This window comes from Zingiber officinale, chromosome 3A (assembly GCF_018446385.1).
Source record: "Zingiber officinale cultivar Zhangliang chromosome 3A, Zo_v1.1, whole genome shotgun sequence".
Lineage (NCBI taxonomy): Eukaryota > Viridiplantae > Streptophyta > Magnoliopsida > Zingiberales > Zingiberaceae > Zingiber > Zingiber officinale.
In genome coordinates, this window is record NC_055990.1 from 123892209 (window position 1) to 123916649 (window position 24441).

General features: G+C 37.2%; 1 protein-coding gene across 1 annotated transcript; it reads left to right on the forward strand.

Annotated features, from left to right (window-relative positions):
• The first annotated feature begins 1035 nt into the window (after positions 1-1035).
• Positions 1036-12906, forward strand: LOC122052385 (serine/threonine-protein kinase PBS1-like). Its single transcript, XM_042613882.1, has 5 exons — positions 1036-1442; positions 1811-2016; positions 2316-2505; positions 10774-11165; positions 12059-12906. Exons 1-5 carry the CDS (start codon positions 1316-1318, stop codon positions 12536-12538), a joined length of 1395 nt encoding a protein of 464 aa, XP_042469816.1. The 5' UTR covers positions 1036-1315; the 3' UTR covers positions 12539-12906.
• The last annotated feature ends 11535 nt before the right edge of the window (positions 12907-24441 follow it).

Below are 24441 nucleotides of genomic sequence, written 5' to 3' on the forward strand. Positions count from 1 at the left end.
GTGGCTACAGTGATGAGAATTGCATACTTCCGTCGAAGTCTGAGGGTCCTTATATAGGACCCCGGAGAGGCGTGGGTACGCTTCTCGATGCGTGCACGCTTCCCTAAACATACCTCAGTAGGGTTGTGTCAGAAAAGCATGGCTGACGTCATTCCACAATCGTCCTAGCATATCCCTGATATGACTGTGGAAACTTCCACCGTACGATACTCTGTCCGCTCCGGCCGCCGATCATGCTGTTTGTCGGCGGCAGGCGTCTCGAGGATGATGTTACCAGCTATCCTTTTTGTCCCTTTGCGCCTCTTGCCTGTTCCCGGGCTGAGCGGACCGGCCGCTCGATGCTCATGGCCTCCGGGAATGCGCATACCTCGGATCGGGCGGGGGAAGCCCTGCTCATGTGTTCGGATGGGATTGCACCTTATTGTCTTGTGGCTCGGCCGAGCGGCCTGCCCGCTCGGCCCAAAGACTTTTTTACCTTGAGCATCGGAAACCCGACCACTGGTCGGGTTGTCTTTCGTCCGGCCAGGGAGACCCCTGACCGGATGTTCAGTCTGCCGGATGTTCGGTCGGCCCGCCATTTCGCTCGACACGACCTCTATCCGCTCGGTCCGACCTTGGGGCTGACCCTCTTGACCATTGTCCTCCACGTGTCATTGACCTCCTGCCAATGAGGATCCCTCATTTTTACCATCAGATCAGACTTCATTTCACGGATAAAGATTTAGTCACTATTATTGAGTGAATTACTAAACAACTCATAAATTTATCATAAACTTATTATTATTATTATTATTATTATATTTTTTTTTGAATCACCACGATATTTATATAATGGTGCCAAGCTGGTCCATCCATTTGATATCAAAATTAATGGAAATTAAATGTGATAAATTTGATATTATTTTGTCAATGTATTGATAAATTTTTTTAAAGAAATGAAAAGCTTTATATAGACTTATAATTTGGTGATGAATCTTATGAATAAATAAATTGTACGTTGATTTGGGATTCGAAGTATGGCTACACCAAGAATGTGGATCAATAGATTCTTATAACAAGATACTCGTATGGGATCCGACCGACGCAAACGCCTTCTCTTCCCCCCTTCCCATTTTTGCTTCACCTCGATCTCCCCCCTCATCGCCGACCTAAAAAGTTCGATTTTTGCATGGTCGCGCGCATCCGATCCGAGAGCAATCAACCTTGATGCCCGGAATCGATTCGCCTGAGGTGGAGGCGAGGGGCAGTTTATGGGCGAAAAATCCGATCTTTAGGGGTTGTCCGCCCCTTCAGCTCGGATCTGATCTTGCGGAAGATGGGTTGCTTCCCGTGCTTCGAATCACAGCGGGGATTGGCGTTGAATCCGAGGCGTCCAAAGAATGATGTGCGCGCGGAGCACCTGCACCCAATGGTGCCTCCGCACATTGATCGAGTGTCTTCGTGTTCGTCACTCATTTATTTTCCTCTTTTTTATTTCAAGCATTAATGTTTTGGTGGATCTGCTCCAAGGATTAGAGACGCCGACGCCTATTGAATGATAAAGAAAGGCGTTTTGTTTTTGTTTTGTTTTGCGGAAATTAGTTGATGTCGACTACCCTTGTTTGGCATGATTCATACTTCAGAACTAGTGAAAATTGGTGCTCAGGGAAACCTGTTTCACTTTGACTTCAGAATTCTTGCTTACTTGGGCTTATATATGCTCAATATTGATAATTAATCTTCCATTTTTATATACAATTTGTGCCATGGTACCGTATCCTTTTCCTACGACCTCAATTTGATTCTTCTTCTGTATGTTGTGTTGATACAGTAGCCAACAGTGGGAACGCTGGAAGCAATTCAGGTACAAAGAAGGAGGTGCAAAGTGTAAAGGATCTGTCTGGTGTGACCATTTCAGCTCAGACATTTACCTATCGGGAACTTGCAGCTGCTACTAAAAATTTTAGAGACGAGTGCTTCCTAGGTGAAGGTGGGTTTGGCTGTGTCTATAAAGGGCAGCTTGAGAGCACTGGCCAGGTCAGTTTGTAGAATTGCTGTATGATCTCCATCTATTTGCACCAAAACTATTAGTCTCTCTGTTTCTCACTATATTTATCTGTGTGTGTGCCCACATTCTTGCATTTCATTTTAGGTGTTTATCTGTGTGTGTGTGTGCCCGCATTCTTTTTCTTGCTTCTCAAAAGTTGAATTTGCATTTCAGTTTAGGTGTTTATCTGTGTGTATATGCATGTGCATTCTGGTCTCTTTCTTTTCAAAGATTGAATTTGTTTATAATCGAGCGCATTTGAGCCTTATGTGTCTAACTCTGTTGGCAGATTGTGGCTGTGAAACAATTAAACAGAAATGGACTTCAGGGAAATAGAGAATTTCTTGTGGAGGTATTGATGCTCAGTCTATTGCATCACCAAAATCTTGTAAATCTTATAGGCTATTGTGCTGATGGAGAGCAAAGGCTCCTTGTCTACGAGTTTATGCCATTGGGATCATTGGAAGATCATTTGCATGGTTTGGTTTCTTTATCATTATTTATCCACTTCGACTATATCAATACCTCGAGAATGTGTAGTTTTCATTTCTTCCATTTTTAATTCTGTATCCGATTCATTTATGTATATATAGATAGAGAAAACAGATGGAAAATAGTGTCAACCATAAGGGCTTCTAATTTTCGACTATTTTCTTTGATCTTTTGTCTTTTGGTCTGTTCCTGTGGAAGGTATGAATGTTGGAAACTTGTCTGTAGTTTGAGATTTGAAAACATTAAGGTTTTAAGCTCCTTTAACTTAGTTATTTGGCCTTTGATTTTGTGCCATGAATGGAATGACGATTCTCAACAATCCAATTCAAGTCATAAGCTGCTGGCTATTAGGCACATTTCCTTTCTTTTTCATCATGTAATGTTTGAATTGCCTGTGTAATTGCTGTATACTTTATAAATGTTTGGTCATGTGCAACAAGTGGAATGGAGATTCTTTACAATCCAATTCAAGTCACAAGCGGCTGGCATTTTAGATGTACTTTAATTCTCTTCCATTAAGTCAAGTCTAAATCGCCTATGTAATTACTTGTATAATTTTAAAACATTACATAAGTTCCATGAGAGCAAAAGTGGGAACTTTGTTAAGGAGAGATTAAAATTACTCGGGGCTTGGACTTTTATTGTTGTATATATTTTTCTTCTAGTTTCCCGTATGAAGGATGCCTACGTGTTCCCCTCCTTTTGATAATGTAAATCCAATTTTATTTAAAGCCACGATCAATTTCTTATCCTTCCAATTCAGGATCCATCTTATGATGGATATAGGTGATTTCTTGTCCATAGCTCCCGAGTTCATTTTGGTTTTTATTTTTCATCAAACTAAGTTCCAACTTATAGAGCTCATGTACCTTTTAGTTGAACTGAAAATAATCTGGACATGTTTATTTGTTTGAATTTTTACTTGTGTACTGCTACACTTTTCCTGTTTCTTCTCTCTGTAGGTTCTAGTTAAAGTATACCCCCTAGGTTATCTTTTTGTGATAGTGAATTCTCTTCTTTGTGGCTGTTGTATTGTGGATATATTCTTGGTTGAATTATGCAGTCGCTTAAAATAAGTTTATTGGAATCTAGTTTGTAGTTAATCTCATTTGATAGCATCCTTTATTTTTTTTTCCTACCACTGTAATCTTTGTCAATTTATCACCGGGGTTTCTCTTGCCTATACTGCTTATTTCAGCTTGTTTAATTTGACCACTCTTATTTTTGTTGTATATAATTTTGCTAACTCCAAACCCTCCCACCCCCACGGCCCCACCCCCCTCATTCTCCTCCGCTAATTATTTGCTTACATTCTACACATTCTACTTGAGATTAAGTGGTAGCAGTAATTGCATGAGATATACAAGCACACGTATGTAGGCATCATCACTAAATCCTGTTTGATTCTTGAAGAATAACACGCATGCTAACTGCTGATTTTTTATTTCTCTAGATTAAACCTTTCATAAGAGATGTATGCAAACATTGTCTTTTAATTATCTTTAGTAATTATCCAATTTTTTCTATACATGTAAAGCAACTTAATGCTTAGTGCACCGAATATTTTAGTGGCTTATCTGTCAAAACTTGTTTGACTTGCAAATGATTTTATGATGAGTTAGTGTTCAGAGTTCAGACTGTATTTCTTTAAAATCTTATAATGTGGAGCTTTGTTAACAATTTACTCAAGAACAAAGATCAATTAAATTGCTTTCATTGCCGCCATCATTCTCTCATTATTGCTAAATAGTACTTTCTCTCACTTCAAAGTTAATAAGAATTGTTGACAAACATCAAAAAGATTTTCTTCCATGAATGATAATAGATTACTCCAATTTTAGGATAAGTAGAACCAAAACTTAATATTTGAATTCAGCTTCAAGAAATAAATCAATAGAATAATTAACATGCATGGGCATGAAATTGCTAATAATGAGAGTTTTAGTATATCTTGGATCCATTATTCGATAAGGGAAAACTAAAGAAGATATCTAATAGGACAAAGGAAGGGGAGCCTTGGTGCAACGGTAAAGTTGTTGTCATGTGACCAAAAGGTCACGAGTTCGAATTCTGGAAAAAGCCTCTTGCAAAAAAGCAGAGTAAGACTGCGTACAATGGATCCTTTCCCGAGACCCCACATGGTGGGAGTTTCGTGCACCGGGCTGCCCTTTTTTATCTAATAGGACAAAGAATAAGCGGTCGAAATAAGAACAACATTTGGAGTTGTATTTGATACATTGTGTCCCTTTTGGTGAAAAGGGAAATTTTAGAAGTGGTATGACAAGTGTTACTGATCTATTAGAAAACATGTGAAATAGTTCATGTAGTAGAGGTGAAAACACTTTAACAAATGTGTTGGGTTATGAGAAAGGATAAAATAAAAAAATATAATATTGGAGAGTAAGTAGTTATAGCCCTAAATGACATTATTGCCAATATCCTTTTTTTGTGAATAATTGGGGGTTAAATAATTAATCAAGCACAATCTTTATGATTAAAATTTTATAAATTATGAAAAATGAAATAAATCATATTAGTAACTATGATATGAATATTAATGACAATTAAATACAACAACTACGTGAACAATAATAATAGTGTTAAGAAGATTAATATGATATTTTATTTTTTCATTAATCATAATATTATTTTAATATTAAATAAATAAAATATTTAATTAGTGTTATAATTATTTTATTAGATTAATTTTATATATTAATTTCATTACCAATATTTGGACCATAACTAAATAATGTTAAACAATAAAAAGGTGGCCCGGTGTATGAAGCTTTCATCAGTGCAGGATCCGGGAAAGGGTTAAAATACATTGAGTCTATTATATGCAGCCTTACATTGTATTTTGCAAGAATCTATTTCCGCAACTCGAACCCATAGTTATTTGAGGCGTGAGGCGCCTAAAAGCGCATAGAAGTAAGATACTTCGGATATAAATTTTTACAATTCAAATATATATAGGAAACTAACAAAATTTAAATATTTTACAAACTATTAAACATTAATGTAAATATAAAATTCACTAACATTCAAATATTAAAATAATTTATCTTTATAATCAAAATCAAACTTCAAATTAAAGAAAAATCAAAATCAGTGGAATGAAAATTCTAAACTAATTTACAATTTGAAACAAAACTGATAAGAAAACTTATGAACTTAAATCTGTTAGGAAAAAAACATAACGAAACAAAAGGAGAAAAGCAAGAAGTGTAGCCAAATCTAGAAGATTGATGTTGATGTTGTAGGCGAGAAGAGTTCACATTTGAGAAGGGAGGGGAGGGGAGGTTGATGCTAACTTTTTTAGGAGAGAGAAAGAGTCATGTAAGAGAAAATCAGTTAAATAAGTTTGCAAGGGACTAAGCGAGGATGATGTTCATTTTCTAAGGAAGAGGAAGAGTTAAGCAAATGGTGCGCCTAGTTGCGCTTTGCACAGCCAGACGTGCGCTTTTCACAACTATGCTCGAACTCGTATCTTCAAGCCACATGGCAACAACTTTACCTCAAGCTGTTTTTAATTAACAATGTCAAACAATAATTAATCAAAAATGTTATTATGGTAATTGTTTATAAGACTAAACTAATAATTTAATTATATTTGTTGTTGATATTATTTTAATATTAATTAACTAATTTTTTATAATAAATAATATAAAATTAGTAATGATTAGTGTTGTTAATAAAATAATTTATTGCATGATTAAGTCTTTTATCTATTTATAATAATAATAATATTTTGTCACCTATAAGTGTTTATAGTTAATATAGAATGGGTATTAGTTTTTTTTATTTATTATGATTTTTTTTATTACCTAATGTAATCAAGGTTTAAAGTCTAGATTTGTGCAATTTCGGTTGTTGATCGAGATGACATTGTTTCAAAGCATCCCAAAACACTGACGCATGGTGTTGATGATGAAATAGAGGGAGAAGGTGGAAGATAAAAAAGATAGCTACATATGTAGGGGCAAGCTATAAAGTATGGTTCCATGTTGGAGTTTTTGGGGTTTAGCTGGAATGGTATTGATTTGGCACTGTGTTGTGTTGATAGTTGACACACTTTTTTATTCAACGAAGTATGCTAAGATGAATTTAGATAGGTTTAATTCCTTTAATACTCTTTCGCTCACTTAGTTTATTTACTTATAAACATATAACAATTTAATACTATTTCATGATTTTCTACTTTTAATGAAACTCTTAACTTAGGGCATGCTTGGTAGAGTGGAATGGGGTGGGAATGGAATAGGCATTCCCAACCCCATTCCAATTCTAATGCTTAGTGTTTCCATAAAAATGGGAATCCCCACTCATATGGAATGCCAATTCCTAATTTAATGGGAATAGTGATTCCCTTGGAGATATGAAGGAATCACCATTCCATTCCATCCTCTATCTTCCTTTTTTTTATATTTGCCAAAATTATCCCCAATATTCTTTTTTAACGTGATAAAAATAATAGTTTGTCATTTGGGTGATGATTAAAAATAATAGTTGGTTAATATTGTCTGCCATATTTGGGTGATGATTAGAAATATTTTAAATTTATTTTTTTTTGGAAGTCAACACTATATTATGTTGGTTAGTTGAAATGAGTTTGAATTATTTTGATTAATATCGAGTTGAATGTTTATTTAAACACATTTTGAGAATATATTTTGTCGTTTGTTATTAAAAAAATTAATAAACTTAGAATAAAGTAAATAAATTTCTTGTGCAATTATTATTTTTATTTGTTTTTATTTAAAGGGTAATTTTGTCAACACAAATAATATCATTGCATTCCTATTGTTTATTTTGGAGTTACCAATCATGAAATAGAATCAAATGAGTAATAAGCATTACATTCCCAACCCGATACCAAGCATTGGAATGGAATATCTATTTCATTCCATTCTCACATTCATTCCATTCCACAGATGATTCCATTCTTACCATATTCCATTCATGTCTATCAAGCGTGCCCTTAGTTACTTATAAAAATATAGTTATTGGAATTAGATAATCAATTGAATTTGAATTTTGGAGAAACAAGTTACAAAAAATAACATTACTTAACTTCATCTTGACACATATAATGGCATACCAATATTTGCTGTGATGGCACAATATGCTACTCATCAACATAGGAAACACATGAGAGACTACCCATCTCAGTGTTCCTACAAATTGGCAGAATAATCTGTTTCAACTGTGGCGCCTAGCAAGCTACAAGATTCCAAAAGATGAAGATAATAATAATCACTTCAACATGTCAAACTTTCCTTCTTTGTATTTACTCATGGACAATAGAAATTTTAACCATAAGATTTATTACACACCATGTGCAAACTCAAACCTTGACTTCATAATATATATAATCATATTAAACAATCCATCCGTTGCTTCATGCTGAGTTCTTCGAGCACAACCCAGTACACTCTTGGTGCATAAACCCATGTATCTCTTCTTCCTCCGAGTCATGCCATATTGGCAGAACTTCTCAAGAGTAGGTTCTCCTTCAACCCCTAGTGAAGTTGGTTTGATTTTTGAATATTTTTTTTTGTTTCTTCTAGTCATATCCATTCCAACTCACTTACCAGCAATTACATGCTATTATTTACTATTCCAGCGATCCTCAAACCAATGCGCTAGATATTAACCAAAATCAGACCGAGTAGCCGATCCAAATTCAACTTGGCCAATTTTTATTAGAATTGGCTGAGTTTGACAACCATAGAGAAATGAGTTGAAATGGTATAAATGTTTATTAATGACCGATAGATTTTATAGTTAGAAAAATTAAATATATTAGAGTGGAAGGTATAAGGAGTGTGAGATCTAAGAAAACTTAAGTCTAACTGGTTGAAATACTATAGTGATACAAATTTGCATAAAGCTGAAGGAGAAGAAACATAACTTATCTTAATGCTATCATAACTAAAGGTATCAGCTACAATATGACAATTCTTCAGGGCTGTTATAAATTTTATTTAAATAAAGAATATAACATAAGATACTTAGAAAGAAAGATGAACAAAGGTATTGAAGTCGGGAAGGAAGGGAAAACTTAAAACATGGAGTTTGTTGGCTTCACAATAATATGGAATCAAAAAAGTATTCCAGAGAGCTAAGTATTAAAGGAATCTGTTTTTTTAGAGGATTATAGTTACAAATCTCAATAGATATCTTGCTAGTTTTTGGTTTCTATAACTGATTATGGTGTTTGATATCTTTGCCTTGATCTTTAACATGGGTGTGGATCTAGGTGTCCAACAGTTGTTTCTAAAAGTTGTTATTCAATTGATAGTGTGGATGCCATTATCAGAGTGTTAGGTGTCTGCCATAAAGGGGTTTGGATGGAGAGTCTGAATTACTCAGACGTTATGGACCTCAAAACATTATTTTTTATTGTAGTATAGTCCTTTATATTTCTTGTCATGGCTTTGATCAATTTTACTATCATGCTAGAAAATGACAATCCGACTGAAATTATTTGGACAAAAAAGATGCAACTTAAAGTATTCTGAATGAAATGATTATTGATCTTATAGAAATTCTATGATGCAAGGGTTCCCATAAGGTTGAAAGCTTTGATCTCAAGAGTTAAGACCTACTGTTTCTTTTTTTGAGAGGAGCAGTGAATTTTTCTCCATGTTTGATTAACATCACATTATTATTTGTATAATCCATGAATTTCAACAGTTTTTTGTTCGCAGCCATCATTTTTTGATGGAGATATTCTGAGTATTCTCAAAGGTAATTGCTAATGTGAAAATTTAAGGTCATTTGAAACATGAAGATTTGCTGTGGGCATCTTGGCTGAAATTTGATAAGATGATATTGACTTATTCAAAAAAAACTTAGATTCTACAGTTATGTAATAATAATTTGGAATTCATGGGAAATCCAAAGAAAGGTTTATTTAATACAAGTAAAAGAAAAGAGAAAGATATGCCTGTAGCTAAAACTGAATAACTTGAAAGTTCAATAAGCATACTCCAAATAGTTTTGATGTAGCTTTCGTCATGTGTTTTTTGATACTGTTTGCATGAATTGAATCTTCTCATGACTTGCATTTAAAGGAAACCTGCTTTAGGACTTCTCATTTTGAATTTTTACCTTGAAATCTCTGTTCCTAGATTCTGAATAGGATTCATATTAACAAAGAGCCAAATATTAAATCATCAATATTTGAAAGATCCTGCAAGTTCCAACAATTACTTCCTGAATACCAAATCAAGTCTCCCAATTCCTACTTTGTATCTTAGGAAGTAAGTCTCAAGGGTCCTGTAGTTACTATCTATTTGCCTTTTTTGGTAGAATGGTAAAGCTGATTACAAATTGGTTCTGTTTTACTACTCTTAGTTCTATTGATCTCCTTAATGTACTTCAATACCCTTAGAGTGCGTTTGGTTCAAGTTATCATGTATAACTTTAGTTATGTGATTACCAGAAAATCACATAACTAACCAAGGTTATGGGGAATAAAACATAATTAAATGTTGTTTGATTTAACCTAGGTAATGCAACAAAAACTTATTTGTTTGAAAGTTTTAATAAATAACCTAATTTAATATTTTTCTGTATACCCTCAGTTACAAAACCAACCAACCATATTACTTTTTTCATTTTTTTACGTTTTTTTTATTTTTTACTCTTTTTATGTGTTTTTTTGCTTTTCTTATACTTTTAATTTTTTACGTTTTTTTTTTAATTTTATGCTTTTTTATTTTTATTTTTTTACGTTTTTTTTTATTTTTTTTTATTTTTTATGTTTTTTTAATGTTTTTTTTTATTTTTTTATCTTTTTATGTCTTTTTCCTTTTTTTTAAAGTTTTTATTTTTTATTTTTTATGTTTTTCATGTTTTTCTCTTATTGGAGGATATTTTTGGTAAAAAAAAGTCATTAACCCCGGAATCAAGAAAAATTTTAGTTTTCCGAGGTTTTTCGATTCTGGGTTGCATGCCTTTTTTTGCTGACATGTCGGGCATGGAATATTACTCGGGAATCATCAATTACCTAAACTAAACAGGGTTTTCGTTGATAACCTTGGATGGATAACCAAGGTTATCAAGGATAACCCCCAACCAAATGCACCCTTATGGTTTCTATTCTTCCTTGGGAGGAGCATGCCAAGTATCATATTCACACTTCCATTCTTGTCCTTTGACAACTGAAGTGACTAGAACATTAAATCATGATGCATCTTTTAATTGAACAAATTTACTAACTTAACAATGCTCTTGAATGATTACAGATCTGCCACATGACAATGAGTCACTGGACTGGAACACAAGGATGAAAATTGCTGCAGGTGCAGCCAAGGGGTTGGAGTATCTGCATGATAAAGCTATCCCACCAGTCATTTACAGGGACTTCAAATCTTCCAATATTTTATTGGGTGAGGGATATCACCCAAAGCTGTCAGATTTTGGCCTTGCTAAGCTTGGTCCAACTGGAGATAAATCTCATGTATCGACAAGGGTGATGGGCACCTATGGCTACTGTGCCCCAGAGTATGCTATGACTGGGCAGCTGACAGTTAAATCTGATGTATACAGTTTTGGAGTTGTATTGCTGGAGCTGATAACTGGGCGAAAAGCAATCGATAGCACAAAACCACACGGTGAAGAAAACCTGATTGCATGGGTATGCTTCATGATATTCTTAGTTTATGGCAGTATCCTGCTTTTAATGTCCTGGAAATTATTTGCATGTTTTTTCACATATTTGTCAAGTTTGATCTATAAATTTATAATGCAATGTTATAGAACTGACTTATGCTTTGCAATTGTGCTTAGATATGCAATGCATACAGGTTATTTTTGTGGAAAACAATGAATGCATGGGCAGACATCATTTTTCACCATAGCAATGAAAAAACCATGCTGGAGCATCTTTGGGTTATGAGATGGTTTTAATTCACTTATTGCAATATTTGAGTTTCTTTCTAAGTTTAATCTCTAATTTACATTGCTCAACATGAAAACTGGATTCTAAAAAAAAATAAAAATAAGCCACTCTGCAATAAACCAGCTGAAAAAAAATAAATCAGTAGATTTGCCTAACATATACTTTTACTTTATTAATTACTTTTACCATTTCCAGTGAATGTAATTTATTTTGTCCGTGTCTAAAATCTAAATATTGTTACATTCAGTCAATAATATTCTTTTTCTTGTTCTCATACTTGCTTCACTTTCTCATTGAAAGACATCAACTAAAGCACGCGACTTGTACTTCTCACCTAGCCACCAGTTCACTTTGTTGAATATTTTGGGATATAACTGGGGCTTTAGTTCATCTTGCAAATCTGCAGATCAATTCTAACATTATGGAATGATTGCAGTGTGAGCATGTTCATCTTCCTATTTAGTCTTTTCTTTAACTGGGGTGGTATACTTTTTGGATAGATGAATAATTGTTAAAACTACGTCGATGATAAACTGGCTACTAAAATTTAAACAGACCACTTTTAGTTTTTGCATTCCTTGCTGCTTCAATTTTTTTAGATATATCACCTGACATTGCATATTCACCAGGCACAACCCATGTTCAATGATCGAAGGAAACTCCCACGACTTGCTGACCCTAGATTGCAAGGCCGATTCCCGATGCGTGGGCTCTACCAAGCACTTGCTGTAGCATCAATGTGCATCCAAGAACAAGCTGCCAGTCGTCCTCTTATAGCAGATGTTGTCACTGCTTTGTCCTACTTGGCAAACCAAGCTTACGATCTCAATGCTTCACCTACCTCTAGTAGTAGATCTGGGGGTGACCAAAGTGAAAGAAAAGTTCGTTCAGGTGGAAGAATGATAGTCAGAAATGAGGAAGGGGGAGGTTCTGGTCAAAAATTGGAACCTGAAGGATCAGAAAGGCAGGACTCCCCCAGAGAAGTAGTTGGGCTCTTGAAAAAGGATTTCGATCGAGAGAGAGCTGTAGCAGAGGCAAAAATGTGGGGCGAGAATTGGCGGGAGAAGATGCGAGCAAACTCACATGATACATCAAATGCAAATAGCTGAAGAGGACACTTCTCTTCCCTTTTTATTTTTCTGCACTAGGGAAGTGGGGAGTATAGCAATTGCTCGTTCCCAAGTTCATGTATCTTTCTTACTGAAGCGAGTAGTTCATCTAATTCCATCCAAACAAGGATTGGACTTACGACGTGATTAAGGGAAGCAACTGGGCATTTATGTTGTTTAAGTCCAAGAATTTTTGTAAGGGGGAGCATATATATTTTGCCTTTCGTCTACTTTGTGATGGCTGGACGTTGTAAACTATAAAAGCTTCCTGCACTGTTGTTGAATTGTAGGCAAAATGTATCTGAATCCAAAGATTCAAACTATCTACAACATCTTTAAACAGATTGAATGCTTTTCCAGTTGTAGCATTTATGTCTCTGAAAGAAATGTGCGCCATTTTTTTTTTCTGCTAAAAGAACTGGAGTAGTATTTGGTGGAGATGTATATTTTAGTAATTAAGTATATATTGAGAATTTGTTCTTAGTGGATCAAATGGTTTACTTTGCATCTCTGGATCTTGTGGCATTCATTCTGTTAGATCATAGTTTAACCAGAGGATACTTTTATTAATTACAGGATTTAGTGATTGAATAGTGACTAAGTTTAAATTAATTTATTAGAGTTTAATTTAATTAACTCCAATTAGGTCATTTGGGGGCTCAAATAAGAAGTCGAATACATTGTAATTTATTAGAATTATATAAAGAAAACATAGCATGAAGCTCTCGTCAATATAGGTATCAGAGGAGGATTTGATTATATTGGTCTATTGTATGTAACCTTTCATTTTGTAAGAGATTGCATCTGCGACTCAACCCTATAATCTTAAAATCACATGATATACATATTATTGATTGGTCCCGTGAATTTGTTATATATATATATATATATATATATACGCCCACGCTGGACACCTGAGTACATGCGGGACATCCAAAAGTGATCCGGATGTCCGACTGCACTCAGCCACCCACCGTGGGTGTTCACGATGAGCGCCCAATAGATTATCTCTCTGTCTCTTATATATATATATATATATTGATCCGGTGGTAAGAATTGGGGGTCCATAGGGGAAGGGGTCAATGACACGGGAGAGTCAAAGGTCCGGCTGAGTAGGGAGGAAGTCTCCTGGACGATCGGCCTGAGTAGACCCTAGGCCGGCATGAAGACAGCTCGACCTCGGGTTGAACTTTCGACGCTCACAAGCTCCTTTATAGAGGAACCGCTATGCCGAGTAGCTAAGCTGCTCGGCCGAACTGCAGAACAACTAGTTGGTGCCCCATTCGAGTATGTGACCGAGCGGCCGTCTCGCTTGGTCTGAGGTGCGTGTATACCCGGGCGCCCTAGAGGCCGAGCGATCAGCCCGTCCGGCTCAATTAAAGACAAAGGGATTAGAAGAGGACAAAAGGGGCCGCTAGTGATATCATTCTCGAGACACCTGTCGCCGACAAGCGGCAGGGTCGGCGGCCGGGCCGTACCAAGGATCGTACGGAGGAAGTTTCCGCTGCCATGGCAGAGATATGCTCGGACAATTGCGATATGGCGTCAGACATGCTTTTCTGACACAACCATTCTTAGGTATGCTTTCAGGAACGTGCACACCTTGGGAAGCGTGCATGCGCCTCTCCGGGGTTCTATATAAAGATCCTCAGACTTCGACGGAGGTAGGATTTTTCTCCTCATCTACTGTCGCCACAGTCTCTATTCTGCCTCTGTTTCTTCTCGCCATCGCCTGACTTGAGCGTCGGAGGGTCGTCGCCGGGAACCCCTTCCCGGTCCGACTTTGTTGTAGGTTCATCGGAGGCTTACGTCGCTGCGAAGATCACCTGGGAGTAGCAGAGAGCGCCACGTCCCCAGTTTCCATCGACTCAGTGGCCCTATTGGTGTCCGATGTCACTAAATAGAAGAGGTAACCTAGCGAGTCCAGTTAAAGGAATACCCTTATCACTAAGGTCCCTCTATCATACAATCACTAGATTACACATGACACTTATTAATATAAGATTAGAGATAACCCATTAAATATAATTAGATGCTTCCTTGTGGAGAATTATCCTCCCTTTCAAGACAATGCCTTAGATGTCCAGAAACTGGATACCCTTGTCACTAGATCCCCTCGATCATATGATCTAGGGTATTCCCGTACAGGGTGAACAATCAATATACGTCTACATGTCTACACTATTCACACATTTCATCAAATACATAGAAGACACAACACACATAGAACATGACATAAACACTTCATCAAATAAGAAAATATCTAAATACATAGTTCATGTTGGATCGTGAAGATTGATAGACGGGGGGTGAATATCGATTTTAAAAATATCGTAAAGAAGATCGAGTACGCAGCGAAAAAATTGAGATTGGAACAACGCTAACACAAGTAATTTTTTACTTGGTTCGGAGCCTTGGATGACTCCTACTCCAAGGCCTGCACTCGTTGAGTTCTTTCGTTAGGCAATCCACTAGCAATTCGAAATATTATAAGTGAAAGTACAATTGCTTTAAAGGAAAAATACCAACAATAATAATGAATGAAAAAGAAGCGCGTTGTCAAAGGAGCTTCGCAGCGTCGCAGGAGCACAGCACGACAGAGCAACTGTTGGAAGATCTTGTTGTACGTTGTTCTTTACTCTAGGGTGCATCCTCCTTATATAGGAGGCTCTGGGTGCCCGGATCCCTTCCGGGTGTCTAAAGTGTGACGTAGCTCATCCAGCCAGAGTGCTCCACGTGGCGTCGTGTGTCGAGGATAGATTTTGCATTCTGGGCGCTCGGATCCCTTCTGGGCGCCCGGACCTTTATTTTTTTAGCAACCTGCAAAAAACATTAGTCCGAGGCAAAATGTAAAACTATCCTGCAAAACAAAGTGTTAGCATAGTTAAGTTATAAGTGTAATAAAAGTAGTAATTAGATTTCGTCTCCTCGAGACCGGAATCTAGTCACGATCTCAACTTAGATTTCCGAAATGGATCTAAGTTGAATCGATGCCTAATGTTCCCTTCCCGGGAACGCGTCCTCACAGTCACTCCCCTCCAGTGACTTACCTCAACTTACCTGCCAGACGTCCGATCAGCCCTTCGACCCGTCTGGACTTCGTGCCAGCTATCAGGTTAGCCCGTCGAGCTAGCTGGACTTCGTGCCAGACGTCAGGTCAGTCCGTCGACCCGTCTGGACTTCGTGCCAACTATCAGGTCGACTCGTTGACCTAGCTGGACTTCGTGCCAGATATCCGGTCAGCCCGTTAACCAGTCTGGGCTTCGTGCCAGCTATCAGGTCGACCCGTTGACCTAGCTGGACTTCTCGTACACACTTCATCAAAGTGTTAGATCAATATGAAACTAACTTAACCTACTTTGTCATTCATCAAAACTTGAGTTAGACCGTTAGTGCTAACCGCACCAATAGTTCATACATCTCAACACATCATAGTTACTTCCTACATCCTAGATTTAGAGAATTTACTCTATTGCAAAGAAGAAACAACCAAGAGACAATAAGTATAGAATCTACAACTTAAAACATGGATTGAGAAAGAAGAGAATGCTTATCGGTGTGTTGCTGGTCTTCTAGGTTGGACTTCTTCCTCCGGGAATGGATGGATCATCAAGGAATGAAGGTGGATAGAAGCTTTAGGGTTTCTCCCTAAGGGGAGAACCCTTTTCCCAAGGAGAGGGATGAAGTCTCAAATCTAAGAATGAGGTTCTTGACCCTTTTATACCTCCTCCAAATTTCCTAAGAAAACTAGGATTACAAGGGTCCAGTAAACTAAGTTTTTTACCCCTTAAACTAGGTTTTCTCATACTTCACCCTAAACCAAAGTTGTAGCCCTTGAAATTATCTACTATATGATATTTGGATTGAGCCATGGTTTCAACTAAGCCGAAAGTTATAGTGATTCAAAATTTGGTCTGTAGTTTGGGCGGAGGTTCTGATGAAGATGTGGCTAGGAGGCACGGTCGTACCTTTTAGTACAGCTAGACCCTACTTTATCTCTATTTAACCTGAAGTAAAGTTTTAGATCTTGAAGTTAGCTACGTTTTGATATAAAGAACAACCCATAATTTTAGCCAAGCGTAAAGTTATGGTCATTTTAACATATGTTTGCAGTTTGCTCAGGATTCAACATAGTCTTGTTTTCACCTAGTATGCCCCGTGCCAGGCTATGTGAGATCCACATGGCCAAGGTCTGCCTAGGCTCTGGTCTGGCGGCATGACCATGTGAATTTACATGGCCACAATTGGCTTCGACTATAGAAAATCCACATGGTCGTGTGGATTCACACAACTGAGGTTGGCTCCTTTATTTTATTGACATGACCATGTGGAATCCACACGGCCAGGTCTTGTTTCTTCTCTATTTTGTGGCACGACCATATGGGTTCATATGGCCGGTGCTTTCTCCTCCTCTATCATGTGACACGACTCTGTGAAATCCACAGGGTCGGGTCTTGTTTCTTCTTTATTTTGTGACACGGTGGGTTCACATGACCGGCGGCTTCTCCTCCTCAGGCATGTGACACGACTGTATGGATTCCACACGCCTGCGCCCTTTTTCTTCATTTGTTCTCTGAGTCATCTAGAAGTGTCATTTTCGCTCCAAATTACATCCTATCAATCAAAAGAAGAAAAAAGTAGATCTTTGAATAAAAGGAGTGGAAATATAATATTATAATGAAATAGAGTGCAACAAATATAGATCATTCTCATGAAATACAAGTAGATATGCATCAAAACATGCATAAAGTGTATATTATCTTCCATGCCTTCGAGGTTTTCCAAATAGTTCTATCTACTGAACTTAATACAAAACCTTGGTCTAACTAGTTAGGATCTGTAAGGGGTAGCTTCAGTTAGTTCTACTAAGTTAAATGTACTAGGTTGAAGCTATATCTTCCTAGACATGCATAGACATAGTTTCCCTAACCTACTATCATCCAAAACATCACTAGTACTTTTGTCAAGTTAAACTATTGTCCCTATTTTAGCTAGTCTTAATTACCCTGCTAGGTAAGTTATTATTTTGGAGGTACCAACTAATTTGGAGTCTCACCCTGAATTATTGAACGTTTTGAGTTTAAGTTTTGAGTTTATGTCAATTACTTTTATAATTATAGTATACTTGATTATAATATTTGTTTATATTGTATTTGTTTAAGTTAGGTTTATATAGCTTAAGGTTTTCCTTTTATTTTGTATTTATTTTTGAAGATTTAACTTTAGAGTTTAAGGGAGATGATTTATTTTGATTTATATAATAAATTTTATCTTTAGGCATGTAATATTGATTGAGTCCTACTTGTGTGGTTAGACACGCGTTCGGAACTCAAGCTTTACTTTGATTTTTATTTTGGTTAACTAAAGATATAAAGGATTTATTAGTTAAGCTGGACTTATATATGAGTCTAGACTTGTTGTACACAACTCTTTGTGATCTTAATATCATGTCAAGATACTTGGATCTAGTTGTGAATTTTTCAAGTAATTCCTTTAATTTAACTATTTTGTTTTTCAGTCTGAAATTATCCTCCTCAAGTTTTGCAACTTGAGTTGGAATTTCAGTTTGAATTGGTTCAGTTGTTGAGTTCAGTTTTAATTATTCATTAATTTTATCATTTTCTTTTGTTAGTTCATTTATTTGATTTTCATAAGTAGTTAATTTCCTATTTAAGTATGAAATGATTTTTAAGAACTTTTTATTTAAACTAAAATATACCTCATCGGAACCTTCGGAAACGAGTGCGGACTCATGGCTTGATTCGGGTTTGGACCCGTCTTCCGATTCACTTTCCGATTCTGGTTCATGCGCCATCAGTGCAAGGTAGTTGGAGTATTTCGGTTCTCTGTCGTCTGATTCATCTCTGGACGATTCATCTCATGTCACCTTGAGGACCTTCTTCTTTTTCAGCTTCGGGCAGTCGGTCTTGTAGTGCCCCTTCTTGTTACATCGAAGTAAGTCACGTTCTTATTGTTGGAGTTAGAGGTGGAGTTGATCTTCTGCAAGTCCTTGTTGGTGAAGTTCTTCTTTCTCCTGGTGAATATTTTTCTTACCAAGTTCACCAGGTGTTCTTCATCATCTGAGTCTAGGTCAGACTCGTCTTTAGGTTCCGGCTTGGATTTGGACTTGTCTTTTGATGATCCTGCAATAAGAGCAAGACCACTACAAAAAAAATAGTATTACCGATGGAAATATCCGTCGGTATTCTGTCGGTATATGCCAATACCGACATACTTTCGACGAAATAATTTCCGTCGGGAAAATATTCGACGACCCATGATTTTCAATAGAAAATGCTATTTTCGTCGGTAATATATACTGACGGAATTAAAATTCCGTTGGTGACATTGGCAAAAACACTATACCAAATGCTGGAAAACTCCCAACGGAACCTATGGTTCTGTTGGGAGATATCAGAAATACCGACGGAAAACTCTAGTTTCATCGGTGATTATCGACGGAATTATCATTTTTCGTCGATAATCACCGACTGAACTAGCGTTTCCGTCGGTAATCACCGACGGAAACGTTATTTCCATTGGCAATCTATCGAATTCCATAAGTTTTGATAACCACCGACGGAACAGTTTTCGTCGGTATTCCGACGAAAAATGAAAAAAAAAACTGCTAGATTCAAATCGTTTACACGCTATTCCCATATGCATTTTTCAAATATATAAACAAACCATCACAAACGATGGTATCATACAATCTACACATCAAATACAATTCAAAGCAAATATAATCCACGTGTATATATATATATACAGAATTGATAGCCTGCGGACCTTCTCCTACGGAATGCTACGGATTGCTTAGGTGGAAAAATCTACGTAATTCTATTTTTTTAAGAAAATCCGCATCATTTTTTTCCCCAAATCCGCTTTTCCTCCGCCGAACCCCTCCTCCCCATACGCGATCCTCCTCCGCCGCTCTCCTCGCTGCCGCCCCACCCGCGATTCCTGGCCTACGCGACGCCCTTCCCTCCCTCGTCTCGACGTCAACCCTCACCGCGACGTCGCGCCACAGCAGTCCCTCGTCGTGACCTCAAGCTTCCTCTCCTCGCCTCGCGATTCTCCGCAGCCGCTGCCTCTTTTGTGCGATTCTCCAAGCTCCGTAGCCACAACAATCTCGCCGCACCCTCCCTCGCTGTGACATCGAGCTTCATCGTGCCGTCGACCGCACCCTCACCAGCCCTCCCTCTCCACGCCCTCCTGCGAGTCTAGGTTTTCCAGCTGTGCCCTGCCCTCCCTCACCGCGACTTCGACCGTCACCTCGCCGAGCCTCCCTCCCTCGCTGGGAAGAAGTAGGTTTTCCCTACACTGCGACGAAGCTAGGTTTTCCCTACACTGCGATGAAGTTGGTGAGGGCGCGGCGAGGAACTGCTGTGGCGTAGCGTCGCGGTGAGGGTTGAAGAGGGCAACTGATGTCCAAGATGCACAAATCCATACTAGTTTTCTAAGTGATGTACTATGCTGAAGAGGGAAGGTGTCGCAGTTAAATTTGATTGTATTATGCTTTGTTTCTTTGATTCATTGTATTTTCTTGCCGAATCCAATTAAAACTTTTGGGGTTGTTTCAAACCAAACTGAACTGGTTCGTTTGATACATCTTTGGACTTCGTTTGGAATTTTTTGAATTATTTTTGGGTGTGTGGAATTGTAGTCACTTGGATGTGGAAGAGTTATATTACAAACATGTATGAAGTTTGTTAATATATGTACATGATATGTTATTGTAAAATGGTAATAATCTTTGTGGTGTGCAAGTTCTGGTAAAGATAAGTAGAGAATATGAGAATGTGCAGTTGGTAAATTTTGGATTACCTTTTGGTGTGTTGATTGCTTGTTAATGGTTGTGTGCTGGGCTTGTATGGCTTATTGAAGATGTTTGCCGTGTTGTGCCAAGGAACAGGTTGCAGTTTCCTTTTTATCTTTGATTGGAGTTGGAAGCTTTTAAAATTTATGTGGGACATGATTTTGTAGATAGCTGGTGCTTTCATTCCAGTCTCATCCTGACAGAGAAAAGAGCATACCACCTATTTGGCATTCTATCAAACTTTATGTATGAAGATCATTGATAATAAGAACAACAAATTGTTATGACCATTAAAAATTTTGAATCATTGCAATCTGGAGTATAGAAATTGAGAAGTTTCTTTGATTAACTGTCTTTTGAGTAGACTGTTTCACGAACATACATGTGCCTGATGTGGATGAAGCATCATCATCATGATAAACAAATTATGTTTCATCCCAGTTAGAATTCTATAACAAACTCAAAATTCCTCTTTAACATGCACCTCTTAGGTGTTGTTTTTTTTTCCTTGACTCATTTTATTGCTCTTTCGTGTGAAGTAACTTCAACTTGGCAAAGTAGCATTGTGAGGCAAATAGTATTGTGAAGAAAAAAAAATGTTAAATTGGGAAAAGATAATGATCTTACTGATGTATAAGTAAACTCGCAGAAAGTTAGCTAGAAGCACTGATATATATAATACTTACCAAATCCAAATTCCACCGATGGAATTATAATCCTTAGCAAATAGAAAACATGAAAGATATTATGTGAAAGGTGAAAATATCCTTGACCAAGAGAATAAAAAGAAAAGAAAGGCATGCTTGTAGCGTAGTCGAGAAGTTAATTCAACATATTCAGATGAAAAACAAAATATTTGCGGAATTATTTGACAATTTTAGCCATCAATAATCAAAGACCTTGAACTTTTAGTTAATCAATCAATGAAAGAAGATCATTTGTTTCATATAATATAATGGTCTAATGCTTTTATTTCTTTCTATTCTCCTAGTTGTTCATAGATCTCAATCAAAAGAAGATCCGAACAAAACACATATTATGCAGAATTCATACTAAACTTCACCACAAATTAGGTTCATTAAATAGACTCTTATTAAAACATATACCACATATATTAAGTAAAATACATACTCTGGAAATATGCCTTCACAATTTAGCACAACTATTAAGAAACTCATTCACATAAACAGTGCTTATAAAATCAAAAGTCACCTTGCAACTTCCATTTTGTGAATATAGCATAGCATTCATCCATGCACCGAGAGTGTTGTCATGATGGAACTAGGAGCTAGAGCAACATTGAAATAAAGCAGCACATTCTAAACTTGCAGGAAGGACAGACTGATGCTTGTATTATTTCCAACCTTGTCTGAAAGCATCCAACCTTGTTCCAACTGCATAGTACTTGAATGTTAGATATCCATATGTTTTAACACATCAGAATAAAACAAAGTTGATAAAGTGTCATACCACATGCAAGTTTTAAGCAAGTCATTAAATTATATTTCGACAACAAAATATCAAAAAGTGAAGCACCAGCTATCTACAAAATTTAAAAGAGCAAGTTAAAAATTATATTTACATTACTGAACTAGCTCAATAAAAGCAAGATGAAATGTACTTTGTAATTATGCAAACAAAGGAAATAGATGATTACTAGCCATAGATAATTATAAATATCCTACTGCATGTTATTAGAACCTGCAGACATAAAGATAATTAATAACTCTATTTTCTCAATCAACCACTATAATTTAATAAAATAAAACTTTGATAGTACCAGCTAAAGATGTCAAATCTGTTTCATGTGTTGTCAATGCTATTATGATAATTACCTTCAGTTGATCTGACAATCGACATATCATCATATTTACATAATGTAATTAAAAAAAGAATTTGAGGGTGCAAGTAAAATTATAATAGAAATGCAGAATTAATTGACACATACTTTTGCTGTAAAATTGGACAGTTGCATTTGTCATGTGACACACCTCGATGCCCGCATCCACGACATATCCTGGACCTTGAGATTGACTTCTCTTTTGATGATTTCAATCTCTTCTCACATCCCTTTGTTCTTATTGAAGAAGGATCAATAATACCAAAGCCATCATCCATGGATTTCTTCCTTTGACTTCCATCAACGCATGTTTTACTATTGTTCATCTCTTGAATTTTGTTGTAGATATAATCGAATTGTTCATCCAAGAAGGTTGTCCCCTCATCAGTTAAAGATGCATTATCAATTAATATTGAAGCTTTAGAGGATAACCTCGAGTGTCTCGACATCAAAAACCTTTCTGGATCTGGATCATCAATGAAATTTGGCTCTCCCAAAGCATATATTCCTCCAACCTTTGCATCTTGTGTCCATCGTTTGAGTATATACATATCAGGCAAATGAAACACTTGGTTGATACGAAAAAATGCTAACATATGCCTACATGGAATGCCCTCAAACTCAAATTTCGTACAGCTACACGATATGTAGTCCCTCTGTTTATCATGTGTGAGCAACCTTGGTTTGGAGGAAGAACAACTTTGAAATTACATCACATGGTAAACCACTGAGTCAACTCCTATAAATGCCTGTTGCACATAATAACCATGACTCTCAGTCATTTCACTTTGAAACTCCAACCATTTTTTTGTGTGTAAATTTTAACCATTTGAGTGTAAAATACCGAAAATAAGCGAATATTAATAAGGGAATTTTCCTAGAATTTTTGGAAATTTTTCAGTAATTTTTCAAAGCTCGTACGGACGAGTTAACGGGGACAAAAACGGGGTCCAGGAAAGCTTGTTTGGGCTACCCCATTTAAGCGAGTAAATGTTTATTCCTTAAATTCCTTTTTCTTTTTATTTTGTTTTCTCTTTTTCTTTATTTCCTCCACTTCTTTCCCCGTGCACCCGACGCCGAACCCGCGCGCCCAACTCTCCTCTGCCCTAATCGCCGCGCTGCGGTTTCTTCTTCTTTTCTCCTTCGACAACTTTCTCGCCACTGCCGAAGCCTTCTCTGCCGTCACTCTCGCGCGACGACAAGCCAAGGAAAAAGCCCTACCGCCTGTGCCCTAGCACCCAGCAACGCTCGGCATCTCCTGGCACAACCTGACCTCTCCCTCTCGGTGTGTTGCTGTCGCACCGCCGCCGGTCGAGCTGTTCTCCTTAGTCCTACTTCTCCGGCTGACTTCTCCTCTCGGACTTGCGACCCCCTCATTTCTCTCCTCACCGGCGCACATCTTCGACTAGGGGCAGAGCCGAGCCCTAGTCTCGCCCTCTTCTGATTTTCTTGCGTTGTGCCCTAGGTTTCCTCTTGCTGTTGGATCCGAACAAAACAGCAGTGAGGTGAGCAGCCTACCCTTGTTGATTTCTTGGATTTCAGTCTTGATCAGGTCAATTAATTCATGGTGGTGTATCCGGTTTCCAGCAACAATTTATCTTTGTTGGCCGTAAACAACCCTAGTTGGGCAGCAACTTTGTGACTTCCAGCAGCGGCTGAAATGAGGTAAGTTAGGGATTGTTGATTTTGTTAGGAAGGGATGTTTTTGAAGGTTGATTAGGATCTTACCCTAGATGGTCGATGGATTAGGAATTGTTTAGCTATTTGCTTATACTTAGCTAAATTGTACGATTTATCACAGGACCTTGACGCGAGACGAGTTTCTCGAGGTCCGGATTTAGACTGATTGGACTATTTCTTTTGGAGGCGGGTACTTTTGACTTATGTCATTTGATATACATAGTAGTGAATTTAACAAGTTGCATTAATTATGTTCCTTATTTGTTTCGGTTAATCACTACCCGATAATTATTACATGATTGATTGATTGTTTGTTTTGCATCTCATGTATTCCTTACCTGTTGATACATGCTTATAGGGGTAGTGATATACCATGCTTCACCATGTTCAGGACCTAGGTTTTATACCTTGTGTACCTTTGATTTGATTTGATTCGTTGACCTATGATGCACTTATATATATATATGGATTAGGTCAGGATATCTTGTGGTTAGTGCCATGCACCATTTGCATGATTGCATGCTGTGCGATAGTCCGCTCCATTATTGTTGAGCACATCACCAG